General features: G+C 39.7%; 1 protein-coding gene across 19 annotated transcripts in view; it reads right to left on the bottom strand.

Annotated features, from left to right (window-relative positions):
* Window positions 1-250: 250 nt before the first annotated feature.
* Window positions 251-19466, bottom strand: part of dmd (dystrophin) — a 222171-nt gene continuing 202955 nt past the window's right edge. For 10 of the 19 annotated variants that reach the window (XM_081615481.1, XM_081615514.1, XM_081615480.1 and 7 more), the window contains 16 exons: window positions 18952-19013; window positions 18788-18862; window positions 17040-17241; window positions 16872-16957; window positions 15899-16056; window positions 14686-14852; window positions 13542-13653; window positions 12607-12743; window positions 11177-11215; window positions 10343-10408; window positions 9043-9108; window positions 7328-7486; window positions 6360-6603; window positions 5195-5309; window positions 5011-5100; window positions 251-1793 (listed from right to left, as the gene is read on the bottom strand). In XM_081615481.1, the coding sequence (XP_081471607.1) occupies window positions 1681-1793; window positions 5011-5100; window positions 5195-5309; window positions 6360-6603; window positions 7328-7486; window positions 9043-9108; window positions 10343-10408; window positions 11177-11215; window positions 12607-12743; window positions 13542-13653; window positions 14686-14852; window positions 15899-16056; window positions 16872-16957; window positions 17040-17241; window positions 18788-18862; window positions 18952-19013 (1891 nt within the window). In that variant the 3' untranslated portion in view covers window positions 251-1680. The other 9 variants (XM_081615496.1, XM_081615509.1, XR_014090847.1 and 6 more) reach the window with 7 other exon arrangements.

Below are 19466 nucleotides of genomic sequence, written 5' to 3' on the forward strand. Positions count from 1 at the left end.
TGAGGCCTCACGTATATGAGCCGAGGGTTGGCAGCCAGGTGTTGACTCCTCCGCCGCAGTTTTTGATCGCTGCGGCGGAGTTTTGTTTATATTTTAATTTATCTCGGAGTTACTGGGTTTGTGCAGAAATTTTCTCGTCTGAATTGAGTGCAATCTAAAATTGCAGCTGTTCACGTCATAGAAAAGCTCAACAGTATTAAACTGGCTAGTCACCTCATACACAAATGTCAGAAATAAAGCAGGGAGGCAGTCAACATAACGGCATGCTTTATTGATATACAGTAAAGCATTTTATAGTACAGTAGTAAGGCATACATTTGATGGACTCTGATATGTTGTGAAGTATCGACGTGTTATTTGAAAAAAATTAGGTGAAATAGAAAATTAAAGAAATCAACTTGGGTCAAAATTTCAAACTCACTGGGTCATGCTGCAGGAATCTGATGAAACAACTGATTATTTATTACATGAAGATTTTTTTTTCTTTTAGTCACATGTTAATATCAGAGCTCCTCACACAGAACGAAACCAACCTGCTTTGAACCAAAGACAAAACGTAAGACGAAAAACCAGATTAGGCTTGACAGAATATTCAGCGTCCACCAGTGCTCAATTAGAAATATCTTTTAGATTTTTACTAATCTTGGAGTGTGGAACTGATTAGAGGTCAAACTAACATCCAAACTTCACATGAGATTGTTGAGTTAATAACAGGTAGTGGAAATCAAACAGTTAAAATGTTCCTGTGCCGCATGGATCAAGGCATTGACTGTTAAAGTTTCTGTACTGAGGAAGACTTTTCTTTCTCTGTGTGAAACGGGAGCAGATTCATTCTTCTGCTTTAGCTGATAGAAAAAAATACATCTGATCAAAACTTGGTTTGCACTTGAGCACTTTGGCCTTTTGAGAATGGATGAATTGAGTCACCATGTTGAAAAGCAAGTCAGAAATCTGACCTTTTAGGGAAATGACAAATTTGTAGTTGCAACAAGACAGATGTCAGATTTGTGAAAGCCAAGTGTTCAGCTGCGAATCAACGTGTCAAATTGGTCTACCAAGTAAAAAGTAAAAAAACTTTGTTCAGATGAGGGGAACAAACTCAACAGCGCCCTCTAGTAACTTTCTGAAAACTCTTCTTGATGCAATGATGCTGTGAGGCCTTTTTCTTTTTTTAACTTTGCTTACTGTTATTAGGATCATCAGAGCTTGTATTGGGTATTAATATCCATCCAGTTTCTAAAAAGTAGCATCCCTCCACTCCAGAAAACAAAACAAAAAAAAAAACTTATGAAATTTTAGGCACCACACTCACTCACACACACACACACACTCAGAACTGCCTCTTAGAAAACACCCTCATTGTTACAATCGTTTGAAACTAGTGAGAAATGCTTCAGCTCGTTTCCCCAGTTAGAAAGAGATAGCAAATATACGAGGACACTGAAGACGCCGTCTGTTTCTCAACCCCGCTTCTCGTTTTATACAATTGCATAGAAGTTTAAAAACCAGCTTCTTTTGACAATAAAACAGGATGTTTTAAGAAACTACTCAAATCTTATTATTTTTTTGTACTTGTTGCTTTAACTGCAATCCTTCACAAAAATAGACATTATATTCTCTGTGTAAACAGTTTCCAATCCAGTTGTTTCGACTAAAAAAGCATGCGGTATGATAGGGGGATCAAAAAGGACGCGGCAGTTCCACGCTGCGCTCGACGGTCATGGCGCTGACCAGCGATTCCATGGCGCGGCCCAGATCGTCCGCCATGTGGAACAGGCTGCCGATGCCGAGACCTGCAGGGAGAGGATCAGGATCACTAAAAATAAAAGTGACTTTGTCCTCTAGAATCCCAATTCTTTAACCTCTTAACTGTCACCCTCAAAATGCTGGTTTATAGGTTGATGTCATCGTGCCAGTTAAGGGGTTAAATTGTTTATGTGCCATCAGGGATAAATCCTGCACAAAGAAGAAAAATGTTTTTATATGCAAACATAATAGACAAAATATGTTGGCATATGAAAATCTCTTTCTTGGAATGTTTTATTATTTTTGTCTTTAAATTTTAAGAACTTTTGTGGGTTTTTTAAAGTCAGTTTGTTAGTTCAGTAGCAGCATATTGACCAGAGGTCACCAACTTTCACACTTTATATAGCCAATGTATTTTCCAGGCACATTTTACAGCACAGTCAACTGTTAAGACCCAATTTCCAAAAATAAAATTTTGGAAGCTGAAGGTTGCTGACCTCTGACCCTTGATGTGGAACCATCCATGCATGACCGCTTGAACTTTCCAGATTTTTGTCACAATACAAAAACAGAAAATAGCAAAAGCAAAATTTGGTTTTAAAATGTTTTACTAGTGCGCACTGAAAAGTGTGGCATGCATTTTGTCTTCAGGCAAAATTGATAGCGGAAAGCGAAAAACTCTGGTGTTACTGTATCCTTAATGCGATAAAACTTTGTTTCTCCATTTGTGAAATGCAAAACAAATAATTTTCTGTCAATTTAGTAGCTCATGCTTTTGTCCGAGAATTTTACTGCATTTTAATCAATAACGTCACAGCCTTATGCTTTATGCTTGACTGAAAAGGCTGTTTGCTATTCTTGTGTTTACTGGAGTATGGCACCGTGTTTAGCGCCTCTTACAGGGGAGGAGGAGTAAAAGCGGCATTTTGGGCAGTTCTGTTTGATGTTTGCAGTGGACAAAGCTAAAGTATGTTGCAAATCAGTGCCAAAACTTGAGATTTTTTTTATTTAAGGATGCACTGCATGACACTTTTCAGATTTTTTTTATTTTTAAAGCTGTATAGCATTTTAAGTGAACAATAATTAGAAAGTTTAAGCATCATCAGGCAAATTGTGGTGAAGTTCAAGAGGCAAATACAACAATAGAACAATCATTTGGTCTATTGTTGTATGACAGACGACTACATTTCTGCCTAAAAGTTTAGATATTATGTGCTGTCAAAAAGTTGTACATTTGCGAGAAGTGAATCTTTTCTAGTTTTCTTTCCTCTCATCAAATTGACAAATCACCATAAAGAAGCAGCTCCAACATGGCAGATGTCACAGAAAACTTGACTTCTGCTTTCTTTCTTATAGATGTTAAGACTTTACAATGTCAGAGAATATTTTAGTTTTTATTTAATCTTTGCAAATGTACAAATTTTCAACAGAATATCAAAATGTTTTCTTTTAGATGAGAGGAATTAGTCTGGATGTTTACTAGAGAAGTGCCGATCAGGTTTTTTCCTGCCGATTCCGATCACAGCCGAGCACCGATACCGATCACATATTTATTATTTTTTTTATCATAAACACTACCGGTTACATTATGTGGAAAAAGGGACCATGAATTCACCTTAATTTAGACAAAAACTTGTTTTAATAACTTTTTCCAAACTAAACAGGCATTCTGCAAATTGTACTGCTATCGGTAATACTATCTTTAACAGACTGATAACATATGAAGGCTCTGAAGAGGCTAAATAATAGTAAGAGTCAAAATAAAACCTCTCAACATTGCCAACAAATTCAAGTATAAAACGTAACATTCAAAGGCAAATACAGGATCCATTACAATAAACAATCCAGAGTTACTGAATGAAAACTTCCTGATAGCATGGCGGCTAGCTGATTACTGCTAGTTCTGAGTGGCTGTTTCTGACTGAGCGGAGTAATTATGAAGAACAGGGAGGAGATGGATTATTTTTTCAGAGATTATCTGTCTCATGTTAGGACAGCAAAAGTTTTAATACATATGTAAAATTAATTTATTTAAGTTAGATGCTGCAGCTTTAAGCAGAGGTTCGGTGTGAGAGTCACTACCAGGTGGAGCAGAAGCGGCGCTCCGTCGGTCAAATATTACTACATGTAGCGTAGCAGCGGTTCAACAGCGAGAGCAGAACCAGCGTCTGACATCGCAGCTCAAAGACTTAAATAATTTGGCGGGTTTTTTGTTTAGCTTTCTGACCATCATGCTAATCCGGGTCAGTGTAGCTGTGCGCTGCTTTACCTGCTATCTGATCCTCCATATGTCTTTTTTACCTCAGTGAGTCAAGTATGACATTGTTTTTATGCCATATTAGATTTGTCGTGTTGATGCATTTTGACCTGCTTCACCCCACGTGCTTTAATTTTCCGCCACAACACGCAAACGTCTCCATTCCCTCAGTGCGTTATAGTTCCACATCACTTAGGATTTGTTGCTGCGCGTTTGCGCAGTGTGAAGGAAAGAGACCAGCTGCACAGGCAGGCTGCGAAATGAGATGCAGGTGATCGGTTTGTGTGATCGGCAACAAGAGACCGTGATCGGTGATCACCGATCATACACTTTTTCACGGAAATCGGCCGATTATGATCGGTGGCCGATCGATCGGCACACCTCTAATGTTTACTCTTCTCTGGTAGATAGAACTGATCCAACAAAACCTCCAGTTAAACCTCTAATGGTGAAACTCTGCCTCCTACTGACAGAAAATAGTAACTGCAGTCTACTTTCAGCTGTTTTATTGTAATGGTCAATTTGCAAACTAAATCTATGTCCTCAGGAAGAAAATTTAACAATAAATATTTTCTTCAAACTTACAAATAAAATCAGAGCAAACGACATGCTACCAGTTTAGTTATTTCATGGTGCAAACAAGCTCTAGAGATGAAGAGGTGGGGAGAGGGAACACTGAGCGACTGACCTCTCATGGATGTCCCCTTCTCCCGCCTGGCTCAACGAGAAAAAGAAAGAAAAGACATGAAGAAAGAGGGAAAAGTCATCCTTCTGTTTGGATGTCAAAGGACTTACACTGAAATTAATGTTTCTAAACTAACTTTTGGAGGAACAGGAGCACAAAGAAGAATGAGATGTAACAAAGAGGAAATAAAATTTGGAATATTTTCAGACCTGAAACTAAACCTCACAACTGAGACAAAACTCAAAAGGGACAAAACGGACACATATTAAGATTTTCCAGTCGACATTGAACATTTGTGTAAAGGAAGTGAAGTCTGTTGTACCCTGGCTGTGAGGGAAAGTGTTGTTGAGCTGCTCCACCACTTCCTCCAGGCCAGATGCATCTTGGGAAGGACTGGAAAACTCGTCATCGCCTAAAAACCGACAAATTGTTTGATGGTTTATAAACATCAATGGAGGTAACCAACCGTTTCCTGCTCCACTGGCTGCAGGGTGAAGGTTCTTTACCCATTGTGTCAGTAGTCTGGCTGGCTGCCACACGCAGCAGTGGCAGAGACGAGTCAGAGCGCTGGGAGGATGTGGAGGGGGAGGAGAGGGCCGTGCCGTTCACCTTGGAATCCGTCTGATAAACACACACACACACACACACACACACACACACACACACACACACACACACACACACACACACACACACACACACACACGAGTGAGTCGTCGACTGCCACCATTGCTGAACCAGAGATAACGTCTGACCAGATGTCACTACATTGATGCCTCAGTTCATTGCATAGAAATACTGAAGTTCACATTAATGATCATGTTAATTATCATATTCTATTTGAGTCCTCAAACTTTTTTAGCACCGATCATGTTGACAGACATTTTAAAACATCAACACTTCTGACTACTTTTCACATTATTCAAACTAAATGAAACTAAAATAATGTTGTTGTTTTGGTTTTTTTTTTTGCATTAGATGTTGAGATTTTCAAGGTTAAATTTGGAATATTTGACTTTCCAAACTTGAACTTGACGTCCAACATAGTTTGGACGTCTAAGGAGTTTGACTGAACTTGGGCTAAATTTAGTGTTTGAGCCTTTTTTGTTTAGAAAGACTAAAAAAAGTGTTTTAATGTAGCCATTTTGGACGTCAAGCTCAAGTTTGGAATGTCAAATATTAAAAAAAATATATATTTTTGTTTCATTTACATGTACTGATGTTTAAAAATGTCAACATGATCAGTGACAAAAAGTTTGAGAACTCAAACAGGATATGTTAATTAACATGATTCAAAATGGCTACCTTCCATAAGTACCCATTTTGGCTATAGGACTAATTGTCAACAAAGTTTGATCCCAACAAAGAAAAGGCAGTCCCACTACTGAGGTACTGTTACCTCAGTAAAGGCATTTTAAACTTGTTAATTGCTTATGGGGTTCCTCAAGGCATCCTTCTCGGGACTTTTTCATTATGGTCTAATTTATCTAATTATTTACATAAAATATGGAAGAACTGCTGCTGGTTTTAGAACCAACTTGCTTATTTGGCAAATCAAAAGCAGAACCAATTCTAAACATGGTGGCCATATTCAATTTGTCTTGATGAGTCGGCTCTTTTCTCTGGTCCAGCTCACAGTGTTTGGTGTAGTTAAAGAGACGGGATGATCACCTGCTCCAGAAGCTGCCTCAGCCTGTGCAGCTGGGACTCCAGCTGTTTGTTGTGGTCCTCCAGTATCTGCATGCGGGCCTCCAGGCGGCCTTTGTGCTGCCGCAACAGCTTGGCCTCGGCGATGAGCTCGGCGTCTCGAGCGCTCTGCGGCGACACCGGCAGCATCTCGGGCGGCGAAGGCAGAGGGGACAGACCCTTCCTGTCATGGGCTTTTTTCAGACGGTCGTACTCGGCCTGCAGCTTTCTGTAAGGAGAACAGCAGTCCCACTTTCACTCAGAGCTCCCAGAAACGTATTTTAGTTACAATCAGGGACAGTTTTTTTTATTCATAGTACCTTCATATGCAGGGGTTGGGGGAGGCTATTGGATTTTACGTTTTAAGGCTTAATTTTAACTGTTGGGGTTGAAAAGTTACTTTGTGGTTCTGAAAACATTTTGTTTGGGATGTGGAAGTGAGGTTTGCTCCTAAAACGTTTCCTTATTCCAAGGTCAACCCAATCACAGAAACATCTAACCTGAGACAAGACAAATAAGAAAAAAACAACACAATTTTCATTTCTTTTTGACTTGGAATTAAAAAAATGGCCCTTAAGATAAAGACATTTTCTTTTTTAATTTTGTTAATTTTTCTAACTTGTGATTTTAAGTGTTGGTTATATCTGGAGGCGACTACATCAGATTTTATTTAGTGATTTCAGAATAAAAATTCACGCCACACTTAAAACGTAATTACAGAAGGAAATTAAAAAATGACTTAAATTCTTGCTTTAATCTAAAAAAATGTTTATTCTTCACTATTTGGACATGGAAAATAATTCTAAAAAGTAAAAAAAAAAAATTTGTGACCGTGATATTTATTACTATTAATTTTTCCATAAATCATAAAAGGTTTTTGAAACCTCCTTCCATGATGTGCTACTTTGTGTTCCAAATCAAATGACCATTAAACATCGCTTTCCTCCACTGACCTGTTCTCCTGCTCCAGGTCACCCAGAACCCTCTCAAGCTCTCCCTTCTCCTCTGTTTCCATGGAGATGAGGATCTGGGCGGGGCTGCGGGGCTGACTGAGAGGAGAGCCTTGGTTCAGAGACTGGCAGTAGTGCTGGATCAACATGTGCTCGTCATCGCTGCAGATACACACACACACACACACACATCAAACATACCCACCAATGATTGACACACACATTCATAAGGTCACAGAGACACCGTGGCATGGACGTGCATGTGTGAACACACACACGCGCACACACACACAGGAAAAAATGGAGAAAAAGAAAAGCAGAAGGTGAATGAAGGAGCAGCAGAACGGGACTGGAACACAGATGGAGAATCTGAAGCTCAGAGAGAGGAACAGAAAAATGTTTGGCTGAAAATATCAACATTGTTTTTGTTCATTATCAATAAACTATCAGCCTCTGAGCTGCTTTATCTTTGATTTGATTTCTGTCCAGCCTAAAATCTATTCATGAAGAGTTCTCTGAATCTTAAACTGGATCATCATTAAGATGTGTAAATGTAACCAAATGTTGGCACAGAAGAATAAAATAAGAACGATAAAGAACAAAAACAAGATCTGTTTTGCTGGCCTACAGGTCGGGAAAAACTTCTGCCATCATCTGAGTCTGTCCTATGTTTGCCTTCATTTTGTACACAAAAAAATAAAACTGTGCATCACTTCTCACGACACTAAGAGACAAAAAGATTTGTTCAAACCTGATTGAAAAACATTCCATCCTAAATGGAAAGCTCTGATCATTTTTACATGATATTGATTCAGATCTTGCATTACTTTTGGGGTTTGTTCTCAGGACACTTTCATTAAATAGCTCAGTACTACAACACCACTTATCAAATGTATGCTGATGATACATTTTTCTCGTCATAACCGCAACAAAAATTAGTTTTGGAAGTTAAAAACTCAGAACTTTGACTTGGTGAGGCTACAGAGCTGACTCAGGCCAAAACGGAACAACAAAACAAGAAAATAAGAATAATTCTTCATTTTTTTTGCTTCTAAAACAATCTAAAAGGCATGTTTACTCTGTGGCCTGGCTCTGGTCAGTTCTTGGTTGATAAAGTCATACTCGCATTCAGTGATTGGACTTCCTCTACTTGTTCTCTGATAAAGTCAAGTAAGGAAGACAGAGCAACAAGTCTCAGAAAGATCGACTACAATCAAAGAAATACGCCCGTTTTACTCCTAGAGACTTATTAAGTTTATAAGTGAGTTTTAATAGTTGAGTTTATATTAGGCAGCATCAACTGTCCTCTCTCTGAACCTCGCCATAGATTCTTTGACTAGATGAAACTCAAGACTTTGTAGATAAAACTACAAAACCAATTGTTTTTTAGAAGGGAAATAAGAGAAAGTTATTTAAAACATGGTCACGTCATGAGTTTAAATATGCATTCTTGCGTACATTTCTAGGGTTTTGTTAATTAATCCAACAGAATATTGAAGGAGGACAATAAAACTGAACAACAGATAGTCAAGGGGGAATAAAAAAAAAGGAGGTCAAAAGATTTGACCTTAAATCCAGAATACACATTTACAGACGAGTAACACAGGCAGCCAGTGGAAACAAGGAGGACAGAAGCAGCCGACACGCAGAAAGCCAGTCAGTGAGTTAGGAGGACAGGGTAGAACAAAACAAAAAAAAAAACAAGAAGCTGTTCTCACATGCTCTCATTGGGTGAGATACTGTCATTCAGATAAGAGCCATTACGGTTCTCCATTTCAGCTAACCTGCGGAGGGGGAAGAAACAGAGCAGTCAGTCTTTAAACCAAAGAGACCGGAGACCGACAGCTGGCTGTCAGCTTCAGGGGCTTCCATCAGTTCCAGAGCAATTCAAGTTCTGGTTGGATCATTCAGTGCGATCCGACCACTGGCCGTTTCTCTTTTTCTTTTTCCCATTTAGTGAACCACTTATTGCGTCTTGTTTTATCTTTGACATACAATACCTGCTCTGGATTTTTATAAGTTTACAAGTCAAACATTTTATTGGAATTATTTTGGGGATTGTTTTTAATTTGGAAATAGAACTGTATAATACTAGTCAGTGCTGAGCCACCCTGGAAGCTTTAAGCTCAGCTTCCAGGCTATTAGCATATGTTGTAAAGACGGCTAGCATGTTGCAGAGTACCAGATGTTCTGAAGACTTTGGTCTTGTTCAAAGACTTCCTGTTAGGAAAATGACTGAGACAGTGGTCAGTCATGTCTTCTTTGGTGTATTCTGAAGAAGCCCAGCAGGGTTTTTTTGAGTCGACAAACTGTGTTGCTCTTTGTCAATTTTCTTGCAAAGAGCCACAAAATTTGGTCTCATCTGACCAGAACAATTTCCTCCATGTTGGCTTGTAAATTGGCGTCTAGTGTCTTTCTTCTTGCCACTCCTCCAGAAAAGGACAGATCTGTTGGAAACCATTTATCATCTTCCTTCCAATTTCCAATTCTGTATTTCATGGTGTGGAAGGTGCTGCTCTCTCCCCTTTAGGAATGGGAGTCAAGCCCTTAGTGTTGTGCTCCATCACAGTCATTGCTCAACCTCCTCAAAATTTGATTTTGAACAAAGAAACAACAACATTGAGGCCATTTTTCCAAACTTTGTCAGTATTCTTAGAGTGTGCGGTTATGCAAACAACAAATAAATGATCATATCAGCCAATAAAAACAAAAGTTGGTGGAGTTACTTAGCGGACACAACTGCCAAAAACACAACCCCCCTTGACCCGCTCCTGCTGCCCCGTTCAACGCATGTTCTCAACCCCTCGTGTCCAGATGCAACACAACAAGTAGAGAAAACTCAAAATTAGCAATTATAGGCCATTAGCTGGGACACTTCCAAGGTTGAGGACAGCAGCATGGAATGTGAGTGGAATAAAAACAGAAGTAGGAGGTGGTAAAGACTGCTGCACCACGGCATGTTAGCAACACCTAATGCCAGAAAAGCAAGGATACAGAGTGTGTGTGTGTGTGTGTTACCGGTTGGCGTAGTGCTCGATCCGAGAATGTGTGTCGTCGTGAGAGAGTTGAGGAGACGACCCAGGCCTGAAAGAGAGAAAGGACAACGTAACGGCATGAGTCAAACAGGAAAGGACAGTTGCAGCTGGAAATCCCAGACATCGGATAAAAAGGTTTATCCTGCTTTACGTTGATGATACTGTGATTTATTCAAAAGTTTGAATATTCTTGAATAGTTGCAGTAATTTGCCATATGACTAATATAGACTGATTACACACAGCATTGTGTTTATTTTCTTATTTAAAATAGAAAATTGACTCAAATGAAAACCTGGAATTCAATTTTACAGAAAGTTTTAAACATCAGACACAAACATCCATCTGTTTAGATGGCAGATGTTGCGCTAGACCGTTTTGTTGCCCGTCATTTTTTCTGATGTCTATTAAAAAAAAGTTATTTTAAGCCTCAATATTTAAAACTCTTTACAACCAGCTTTAAGAATAAACTTTGTGGCTCCTGCTCACAGACTTCTGGTCTGATTGCTGTGTTAATTTATGTCTTTATGAGACTTTCTTTTCCAACATGAATTACTGCACAAGAAAAGTCAACTTTTGAGTTGCCGCAATTGTTCAGAATGCATTTTAAGCTTCGGTTGAGGAGCTGATTGGATTAAGGATGTGAGGCTATTTTCATTATAGTTGGCAATCTGCTCCTGGTGGAACAATCGCTGTGACCTCAAGGTGGTGACAAAGTCCTGAGCTTACTGAGTGCTTGGTGCCATGTTTTTTTTATTTTTATAAAAACAGAGGTTTATATAAGCAGCAGAAGACTGAGACAGTGTGTCAGATACTCACGCATGATCTACAGGCCAGAAGTTGATCAGGGTGACAGGACTGGAAGAGAAACAGCATAACATCATTACAATTGGATCTTTCTAATAATATTCTGCAAGCTCCAAAGTTCAGAGTGCACCTTTAGCTGAGTTTTATTGAGTAAATGGAAGTTAAACATCCACACAAAAGCTAAACATAAGGAAGGTGTGATAATGTGTTTGTTTAGCATGGTAGAAGAAAATAGTCCAGTTACACATTAATCCAGCTCCAGATTCCATTGCACACATATGCTATAGTGGAAGATTCAGCTTCAGAGGGTTTTTATATAGTTAAATATTTCAAATATAGAAACCATGCAGCTGATTTCTTTGGTATATTTTAGAAACCTTCAACCTTCATTCGGTTCTGCTGACACAAATTCAGCAAATTAAATTTTAGATGCATTTATTTTGGACTCCAACATGCTAATGTTACATTTATTAAATGATGCAAAATCTTTGTTTTCAATCAAGTAAACTGGGAGCAATGTGGAAATGTTTTCAGGGCCTCATGTCCCGTTTGGTTGTTTGGCTGTTTTTCACAAATAACTTATTAAAAAGGGAGTTCCACAGGGTTTCCCCTTCAGATCACTTATTTTTTTCGCAAATCCGCTTTAAACAACTCTTACATACTTCTTTAGGTTAATTGGCCTCTCCAAATTGCCCCTAGGTATGAGTGTGTGTGTGTGCATGGTTGTGTGTCCTGTGTGTCTCTGTGTTGCCCTGCGACAGACTGGCGACCTGTCCAGGGTGACCCCGCCTCTCGCCTGAAACGTTAGCTGGAGATAGGCACCAGCAACCCTCCCGACCCCAATAAGAGACAAGGGTGCAAGAAAATGGATGGATGGATGAATTGCCAGAAGATCTTTAGCCGATATAAATGAGTAACAATTAACTTTAATTCTTCTTCAGCAAATATACAATTCCTCAATAAATCTGAAAACAGCATTTTGTATTTAATCAGGTTATCTTTGTATTCTAGTAACATTTGAGGAACAGCAGATTTTGGTCTCAGAGCCTGAGGAGCAGTTCGCCTCGGTTGTTATCTGAAAGCTTTAGACGTTGATGTGATCCGACGGTCCGGCATGAAGAAGCATCAAAGCTACGCTTGATTGGGAAACATAAAAACCCACTCAACACTCACAACAATATCAGGAAGTAATATTAACCTGTGGTTGGTCTGTTCTTTTATTCTACGTTCAAAATTTAAAGGGGAATCTGAGTGATCCTTGTAATTTATTGCAAATTTAGAAGTTGTTTAGACTTCTTCTGTAGGTCAGAATATTACTTGTGTCTCTTGTCTGTATTTTGTGTGTGTGTGTGTGTGTGTGTGTGTGTGTGTGTGTGTGTGTGTGTGTGTGTGTGTGTGTGTGTGTGTGTGTGTGTGTGTGTGTGTGTGTGTGTGAGCCCCACGTTTCCATGTTGTCCCCCTCCAGGATGGTCTGGACGGGCAGGTAGCCCATGCGTGGGTGTTTGGCAAAGTAGCGCTTAGTCCTGAATTTGTTCTTCAGCACCTTGGCAAAATCACGCACATCCTCCCCTGATGTGGTCTGCAGAAACAGAGCAAAGAAACAGGGTCAGACAAGACACATTTTTATGGAAAAACCAAAACAAAATGTTACATTTAAACAATGACACAATGACTTATGTTTTTGAAAGCAATTTGCATTTATATTACACAGCTGATAAGAAGTCATGCATCGTGTTTCCTTAAAGAGGAATCTAAAATCACATCTTTTGGAGAATTTCCTCAGATATGTCCCTCCAGACTACTTCATGTTGTCAGACTGGTCCTATTTGACAACAGATGGTAAAATTTGTCCAAAAATATATTTTCACTGGAGTTACTTCATCCTTTAACATGGAGGACAATCTTAAACACAGGCTGGTTTAGATTTTTTCCCCCCTTTAATCCATGATATCCTTTGAAAACTGGATTCTCTTTCTCTGATATAAAATTTGCTTTGATGATCTGAAAGGTAACTGACAAAAAAGTTTAAAAAATAATAAAATCAAGAAATCTTTAAGGTGGCAAAATTTTTTTTGTTGCAATCATGGACAAAATCTGGACTAGAATATATTAGATTAAGTTTATGGTCACTGTGTCAAGATTTAAGCTTCAAATTTCTAAACTAGATGGGTACAAGATGGAGCGGAGCGCCACCTTGTGATCCACTGAGATTCATTTTAATGAAAAGCAGTAAACAACATACTTTGTCTTTCATAGTAACCATCACTAACAGAAAATAATTCAAAGCACAATCAGTCGGCTTATTAGCTGGATGGAGAGATGGCAGTTGGACTCTTAAACGCTGCAGGATTGTTTTTCAGGTTCGGCCCAAACCTACCGGAGTGCAGTATTCCACCATGGGGTATTGCATCTTGTGTCCCTTGGCAACACGGCCGGAGAAGAAGCAGCTTTGGCAAATGTCATAGTTGAAATGTTTCAGGCTCCGATATCTGAAGAAGAAGAAAAATAGAATACATGATTAATAAGAGGAGAAAATGAGAGGAGAGGAACCTACCTACCTACCTACCTACCTACCTACCTACCTACCTACCTACCTACCTACCTACCTACCTACCTACCTACCTTCCTTCCTTCCCCCTCTTTTTTTTTTCCTTCCTTCCTTCCCCCTCTTTTTTTTTTCCTTCCTTCCTTCCTTCCTTCCTTCCTTCCTTCCTTCCTTCCTTCCTTCCTTCCTTCCTTCCTTCCTTCCTTCCTTCCTTCCTTCCTTCCTTCCTTCCTTCCTTCCTTCCTTCCTTCCTTCCTTCCTTCCTTCCTTCCTTCCTTCCTTCCTTCCTTCCTTCCTTCTCCCTCTTTTTTTTTCTTTCCTTTGTGTCCTCTCTATTTTTCTGGATCCATGTAACCTGATGACTTCAGTTTATTTGATTTTATCTTTTTAAAATCAGCTGTATATGACAAAAAACCTCTGAAAAGAAAATAGATGAATAAATATAGGACATTGTTGCTCAGAGAGTATTTTTGTTTATGCATCAGGCTACCACTCTGACATAAACCTGACTGAGGCTTTATTGTGAAAAAGCCTCTTAACTGTTCTTAGAAATAAGCTGAGTCATAACCAGGGTCAGTTATGATCTCAGTCCTATTATGGAGGCATGTTTACATCACGTTACGGTTACCATGGCATCTTGCAGCACACAAAGCAGCTGAAGTCAGCTGTGGGCAAAGGAAAGATTTTTCCCGCCCCATACTGTCGACATAACACATCTAACAAAACAAAATATGAAATAAGAGGAACGAATTATGGAGGCAGTGATTGCAGTTTTCTGGCCGATCACTGATCTTTCAAAAGCCTGGCCTACTGATTCTGATTTTCCTTGATATCAGTCGATACCAAACTTAATTCATCACATGTAAACTGGGGATGCTCCGATCCATTTTTTTGCATCCGATACCGATACAGTATCGGCTGGTCGAGGCACAGATATTAATATTGGATCGGTTTTGATTTCAACCACTTCACCCACCTGAACCCGATGATGGGACACTCCTTGCAGATGTTGCACTTGGCTTGGTGCTTGGCGGTTTCTGCAGCCGCGACCCGGTGCAGCACCGGGAGCCAAACCATAGACTGAGGCTCCAGACGCATCCAGTCCAGGAACATGGAGGCCTCCAGCTCAGGTTTGTTGTTGGCCTGCAAAGAGAGAGAGAGAAAGAGAGAGAGCCAGAGAGAGAAAAGAAAAAAACAGAACTTAAGACGAATGTGACAGAAACCCAAACCAGGTACTGAGCGCATCAGTGCATCTATACTCATTTCTGAAAACAAATTTTCTTAGAAACTTAGATTTAGGAGTAATAAAGAAATTTTAGGTTCAGAACTTATTCAGATGCATCATTCAATGTATTGCTGTTTAAAGTAAATAAATGACCATCAGTTTGTTATAAAAATGCTACATATTTCAAATATAACTTTTAAAAAATTTTGACTTTGTAATTTAACTGCCTGAAATTGGGTGTCTGTCTCTTTAAGAAGCTCCTGACTCTTTCTGAAACTGCTCCGCCTTCAGAAAGTCATCACAACACGACTCCTCTATTAATCCTTTAACTACGTTTTTACCAGCGTTGCACTGAGAAGTAGCTCCTATAATGAATATAAGGTAGTAGGTGTTTGCTAATAGCTGCTGTCTAGTCTGAAGGAGCCGAGTGGAGGATTGCGGGGGGAGTCAGCTGTTCTGTGAGGCGGAAGCTTAAAATCTTGGAAACTGCAAAAGCATCACCTCGAAGCAGGAACTGAGTCGCTCCAAGATGGTTGCCACAGGAGATTAAAGGATTTCAAAACATGCATGAAAGAAGAAAGGAAACACTCCAGGTGTGTTTTTGTTGAGGGAACAACATTATAACATGATGTAAAGCTCAAAAAAGTTGATTTTACATCATACTTTTGAAAGTGTCTTTTCAGAGAGGAGAAACCAACTAAAAATCCCGACAAAAACAGAGAAGAGTTAGCAGGAAAATGTTCCCCTTTCATTCCGTCTCTCTACAGAAGCAGGACAGCAGAGTCAAGACTACAAAGTTGACTCTAGCTATTGAGCTGGATAATGATAAGCTGCCTTCACACCGCCAGGCTGGCAGGCAGCGGGGAAATGAGAAGGCAAGTAATCACATGCAGCCCAGCAGAATTAGCCACTGCTTGTGTCTGCATCCAGGTCTATTCCGACTGGTTCTGACTGAGGCACGTACAAACTGGAAGCAGCTGCGGACGGACGGCTCGATGTTGGAGCCGCCGAAGGACGCCACCTCGCCGAGCTGCCGGGGGATCTGGATGGAGTCGTGGAGGAGGAGGCCCAAACGGCGCTGGTCACAGAAACCTGTGGCGCTGGCGACCTGTCGGAACAAAACTGGAGATGCAGAGGGGAAGAGAGAGAGAGAAAGAATTAAATACTTTAAAAAAAGGATAATAAAATAAACTCATAAAATAGTTTGATAGCTTGTACAAAATAAATTGACTCCAAAATAATAGTGTCACTAAAAAAAAAGATAAAACATTACAATAAATTCAAATTTTTCATTTTTTGATCATAAATCCTTATTGCAAACTATAAATTTCTTCTTTTAAAAATATTTTTTAAATGAATTTTTCATAATTTTTCAAACAAAGCAAACTTTAAGTAAATATTAATCAAAAATGTGTAAGACATTGATTTTAACCATGCTTTGTGTTTTCACTTCCAAAACTGATACAGATATCTGATGTCTAGTATCGGCTGATACAGAAAAACAGCTGAATTGACTTAAACCATTTCTTATTTTAAACATAAATGCACTGAATTACAAATTTAAGTACATCACACTTAAATACACAGATAGCTTCACAAGTTAACAAGTAAAAACTTTAATTCATCCACGCAGTGCAATTAGCAGCATAACATGAATAAAAAACCTGAAACTGACAAAACAGTAGGTTGACTGTATTGGTCAAACATGTAAAAATTAACAGCAACAAACCTTTAAAATGCTACAGAGAGTGTAATTAGGAATTCTAAATATAGTGTAGAATAAATAATAATGATGTTGCCTGGAGCACAACGCATGGAATTGAACTTAATAGATCTAGAATTGCTTTCAGAATCGGGACCAATACAGGTATTAATATCAGATCGATATCAACTTTAATTTTAACTTCTAGTTTTATGTACGAGTTGGTTGGACTTACATCGGTATTTATCCTCCAGGTGGGCTTTGCAAAGCGAGATGATTCCAGTTTTGAACGACAGAGTCCGAATCTTCCCAGTGCGCCCGCTGCCAAAGCAACATTTCAGAACCTGGTTAGCTCTGGGGGGAAAACACTCCTGGGGTCGTGTCGGGGCGTGCTTTCACGTACGTGTCGTAGACGTTGAGCAGCCAGTTGAGGCACATGTCCACACTCAGCTGGACGTTGACCAGGTGGGAGTGGCTCTGCTCCAGCCGCTGGTACAGGCTGGTAAGGCAGGTCATCAGCTGGGAGATGTCCAGCAGCTGCTCATTCTGCTTCAGGGTGTGCTGCTCGAACACCTCGCACGCCGTCTGCATGCTCAGCAGGTCCACTAAGCAAAGAAACACCACCACAGATGATGAGCTTTGCTTCCATGTCACAATACATTCTTGAAATCCCTAAAAAGCAGTTTGAATCAGCAGTTCTCCAGGCTTTTTGGAACATCGTTTAGAGGTTTTGGCAAGTTTTTCCTCAACAAAGAAAAGAGCCAAGAACGGGTCCTTGTGGAACGCCAAAAATAACGTTCTACAAAACAGAACATGTTCTCGAGATGCAAATAATTTTTTTGCATCACTTATTAACTTAAAGATGGCGATTTGGATGAAAGCAAAGTTTTGTTTGACTGCAAACATCATCTTCTAAAGTCCAAAGAAAAACAAAATTAGTGTTGATTGGTCTCAGTTGCATTTAACTTTTTCAAGGCCTTGAGATGGACCAGGTGAAATAGAAAATTGGCTGATAATTACATGTGATGTTCACTTGAACAGTTTACAGTTTTAAGCAACGTTGCCTCAGAGAACACCACCACTGAAGCCACCCAACAACTGAAGGATGAAGGCGCTGGTCAATCATCAGCTACAGCCTGTCAGTTATTTGCAAAAAGTCTTGAAACATTTAAGTTTCTGAACCTTAGCAGGCACAAAAGGCTTAATCAGATTAAAATATTTTGTTTAGTGACGTTGATGGTGTAACAACCATCTGAAAACAAGACATTTGTATTAAGCTCAGTGTAAGGAACTGCCTTCAGAAGTAGTTACTTCTTTGATGTGTATGACATTAGACAAAAAAAAATATTTTACCAAGTTACTCCTGCGTAACTTCGAAAATATTCTTCCGTTTCAAACCATCCTAAATAAAGGAGAAAAGAATAATCATAAATTTCTTTTTAGCATAGCTGCTAAATTTAGCGTAATAGCTCTGTAGAGCCATCCATTCCTCCAAATCTCAGAAGGAATGATTTCATGAGATACAATTAATCCTATTAAAAATCCACAGAAAGTCCTAGTCAAAGTTGTCCGAAGGCCATGTAGGAGATGGCCATATAGGCCATGTTGGCCTACATGTCCAAAGGCCATGTAGTCAAGTATTTGTACACTGAAAGCAGTGTACAAATACTTGAAACTAGAGCAGAAAAACATCACCTAAAACATCCACCAAGAGGTACCAAGGTAGCAAGCATGGCCCAGTCAAAGTCCAGCCCTAAATTCAATTGTGATTGAGTGGCTAGAAACATACCAACGAGACACACAGAGCAAATGTTCAACTCCAGAATTTCACTGATGGGGGATTTTGCTTTTATTTATAAAAAGCTTTGGCGTCACAAATAATTCCTCTGCTCTGTGCTGCCGCAGCAGCCTGACAGAAAGACGTAGGCAGCTCCCACTTTGCAGATCCACAGGCAAAAGATGAGAGGGATGAGTAAACACACATATGGACACCATGATGCGTCAGAAACAGAAACAGAACGGGACAGATGGTTAATAGTACAGAGGAGGCAGGAGAGGCGGGACGAAGACGAGGGGAAGAGAAAAGCGGCAAATGGGGAGGACGAGGCGCTGCGTCGCGACGGGGCAAGGAGCCACCGTGACCGTACTCACAGCAGAGAGCTTTCTGCAGGCGCCTGAGCTTCATGGCGGTGCGGTAGGCCGAGAACCGAACGTTGTTCAGGTCGGCTGAGGAGCAAAACGTTACGTGTAAGTTTAAACACTCCAATAAAAAAAAACATTAAAAACACCTTAAAAGATACTGAGGTGAAACTTACACAGAGACTGGTAGAGCTCCGTCATCTTGGGATGGTCCCAGCATGTCGTCTGGGTCTGGTGGCTGCAAAGGGACAAAAAGATTAAAGATTAAAACATTTTGTTGGTAAGTTCAACAGTATTTGGGCCTAAATAGATGATGTCCAGATAAGGTTTGGGACTAGTGACGGCAATTAAAGCAATTAGCTTGACTTGCTGGTTGGAAACCCAATTATCTGATCGACAAACTAATGGAACTAACAGCAATAAAATGTTATGGAGACACTTTTCTCCCAGAAAACCTGCTAAACCAAGTGGCAGGGGTCACCATAAATGCGTCAGCTAGCTTAATCCGTCATCATTACTGGTGCATAAAAAGCTGTATTTAAAAAAAAGTAAACACAAATTCCAGGCTTTACTTTTGGCAAGTACAGCCTGGTGGCCCGCCAGGCTTATAAGACATAACACATTATGGAGGGGTGAGTTAGGTATTTTTAGAAACCTGGTCATGACTTTTGTGGTTTTGGTTATGTCATAT

This window comes from Poecilia reticulata, chromosome 2 (genome assembly GCF_904066995.2).
Source record: "Poecilia reticulata chromosome 2, P_reticulata-male-v2, whole genome shotgun sequence".
NCBI classification, from domain to species: Eukaryota; Metazoa; Chordata; class Actinopteri; order Cyprinodontiformes; family Poeciliidae; genus Poecilia; species Poecilia reticulata.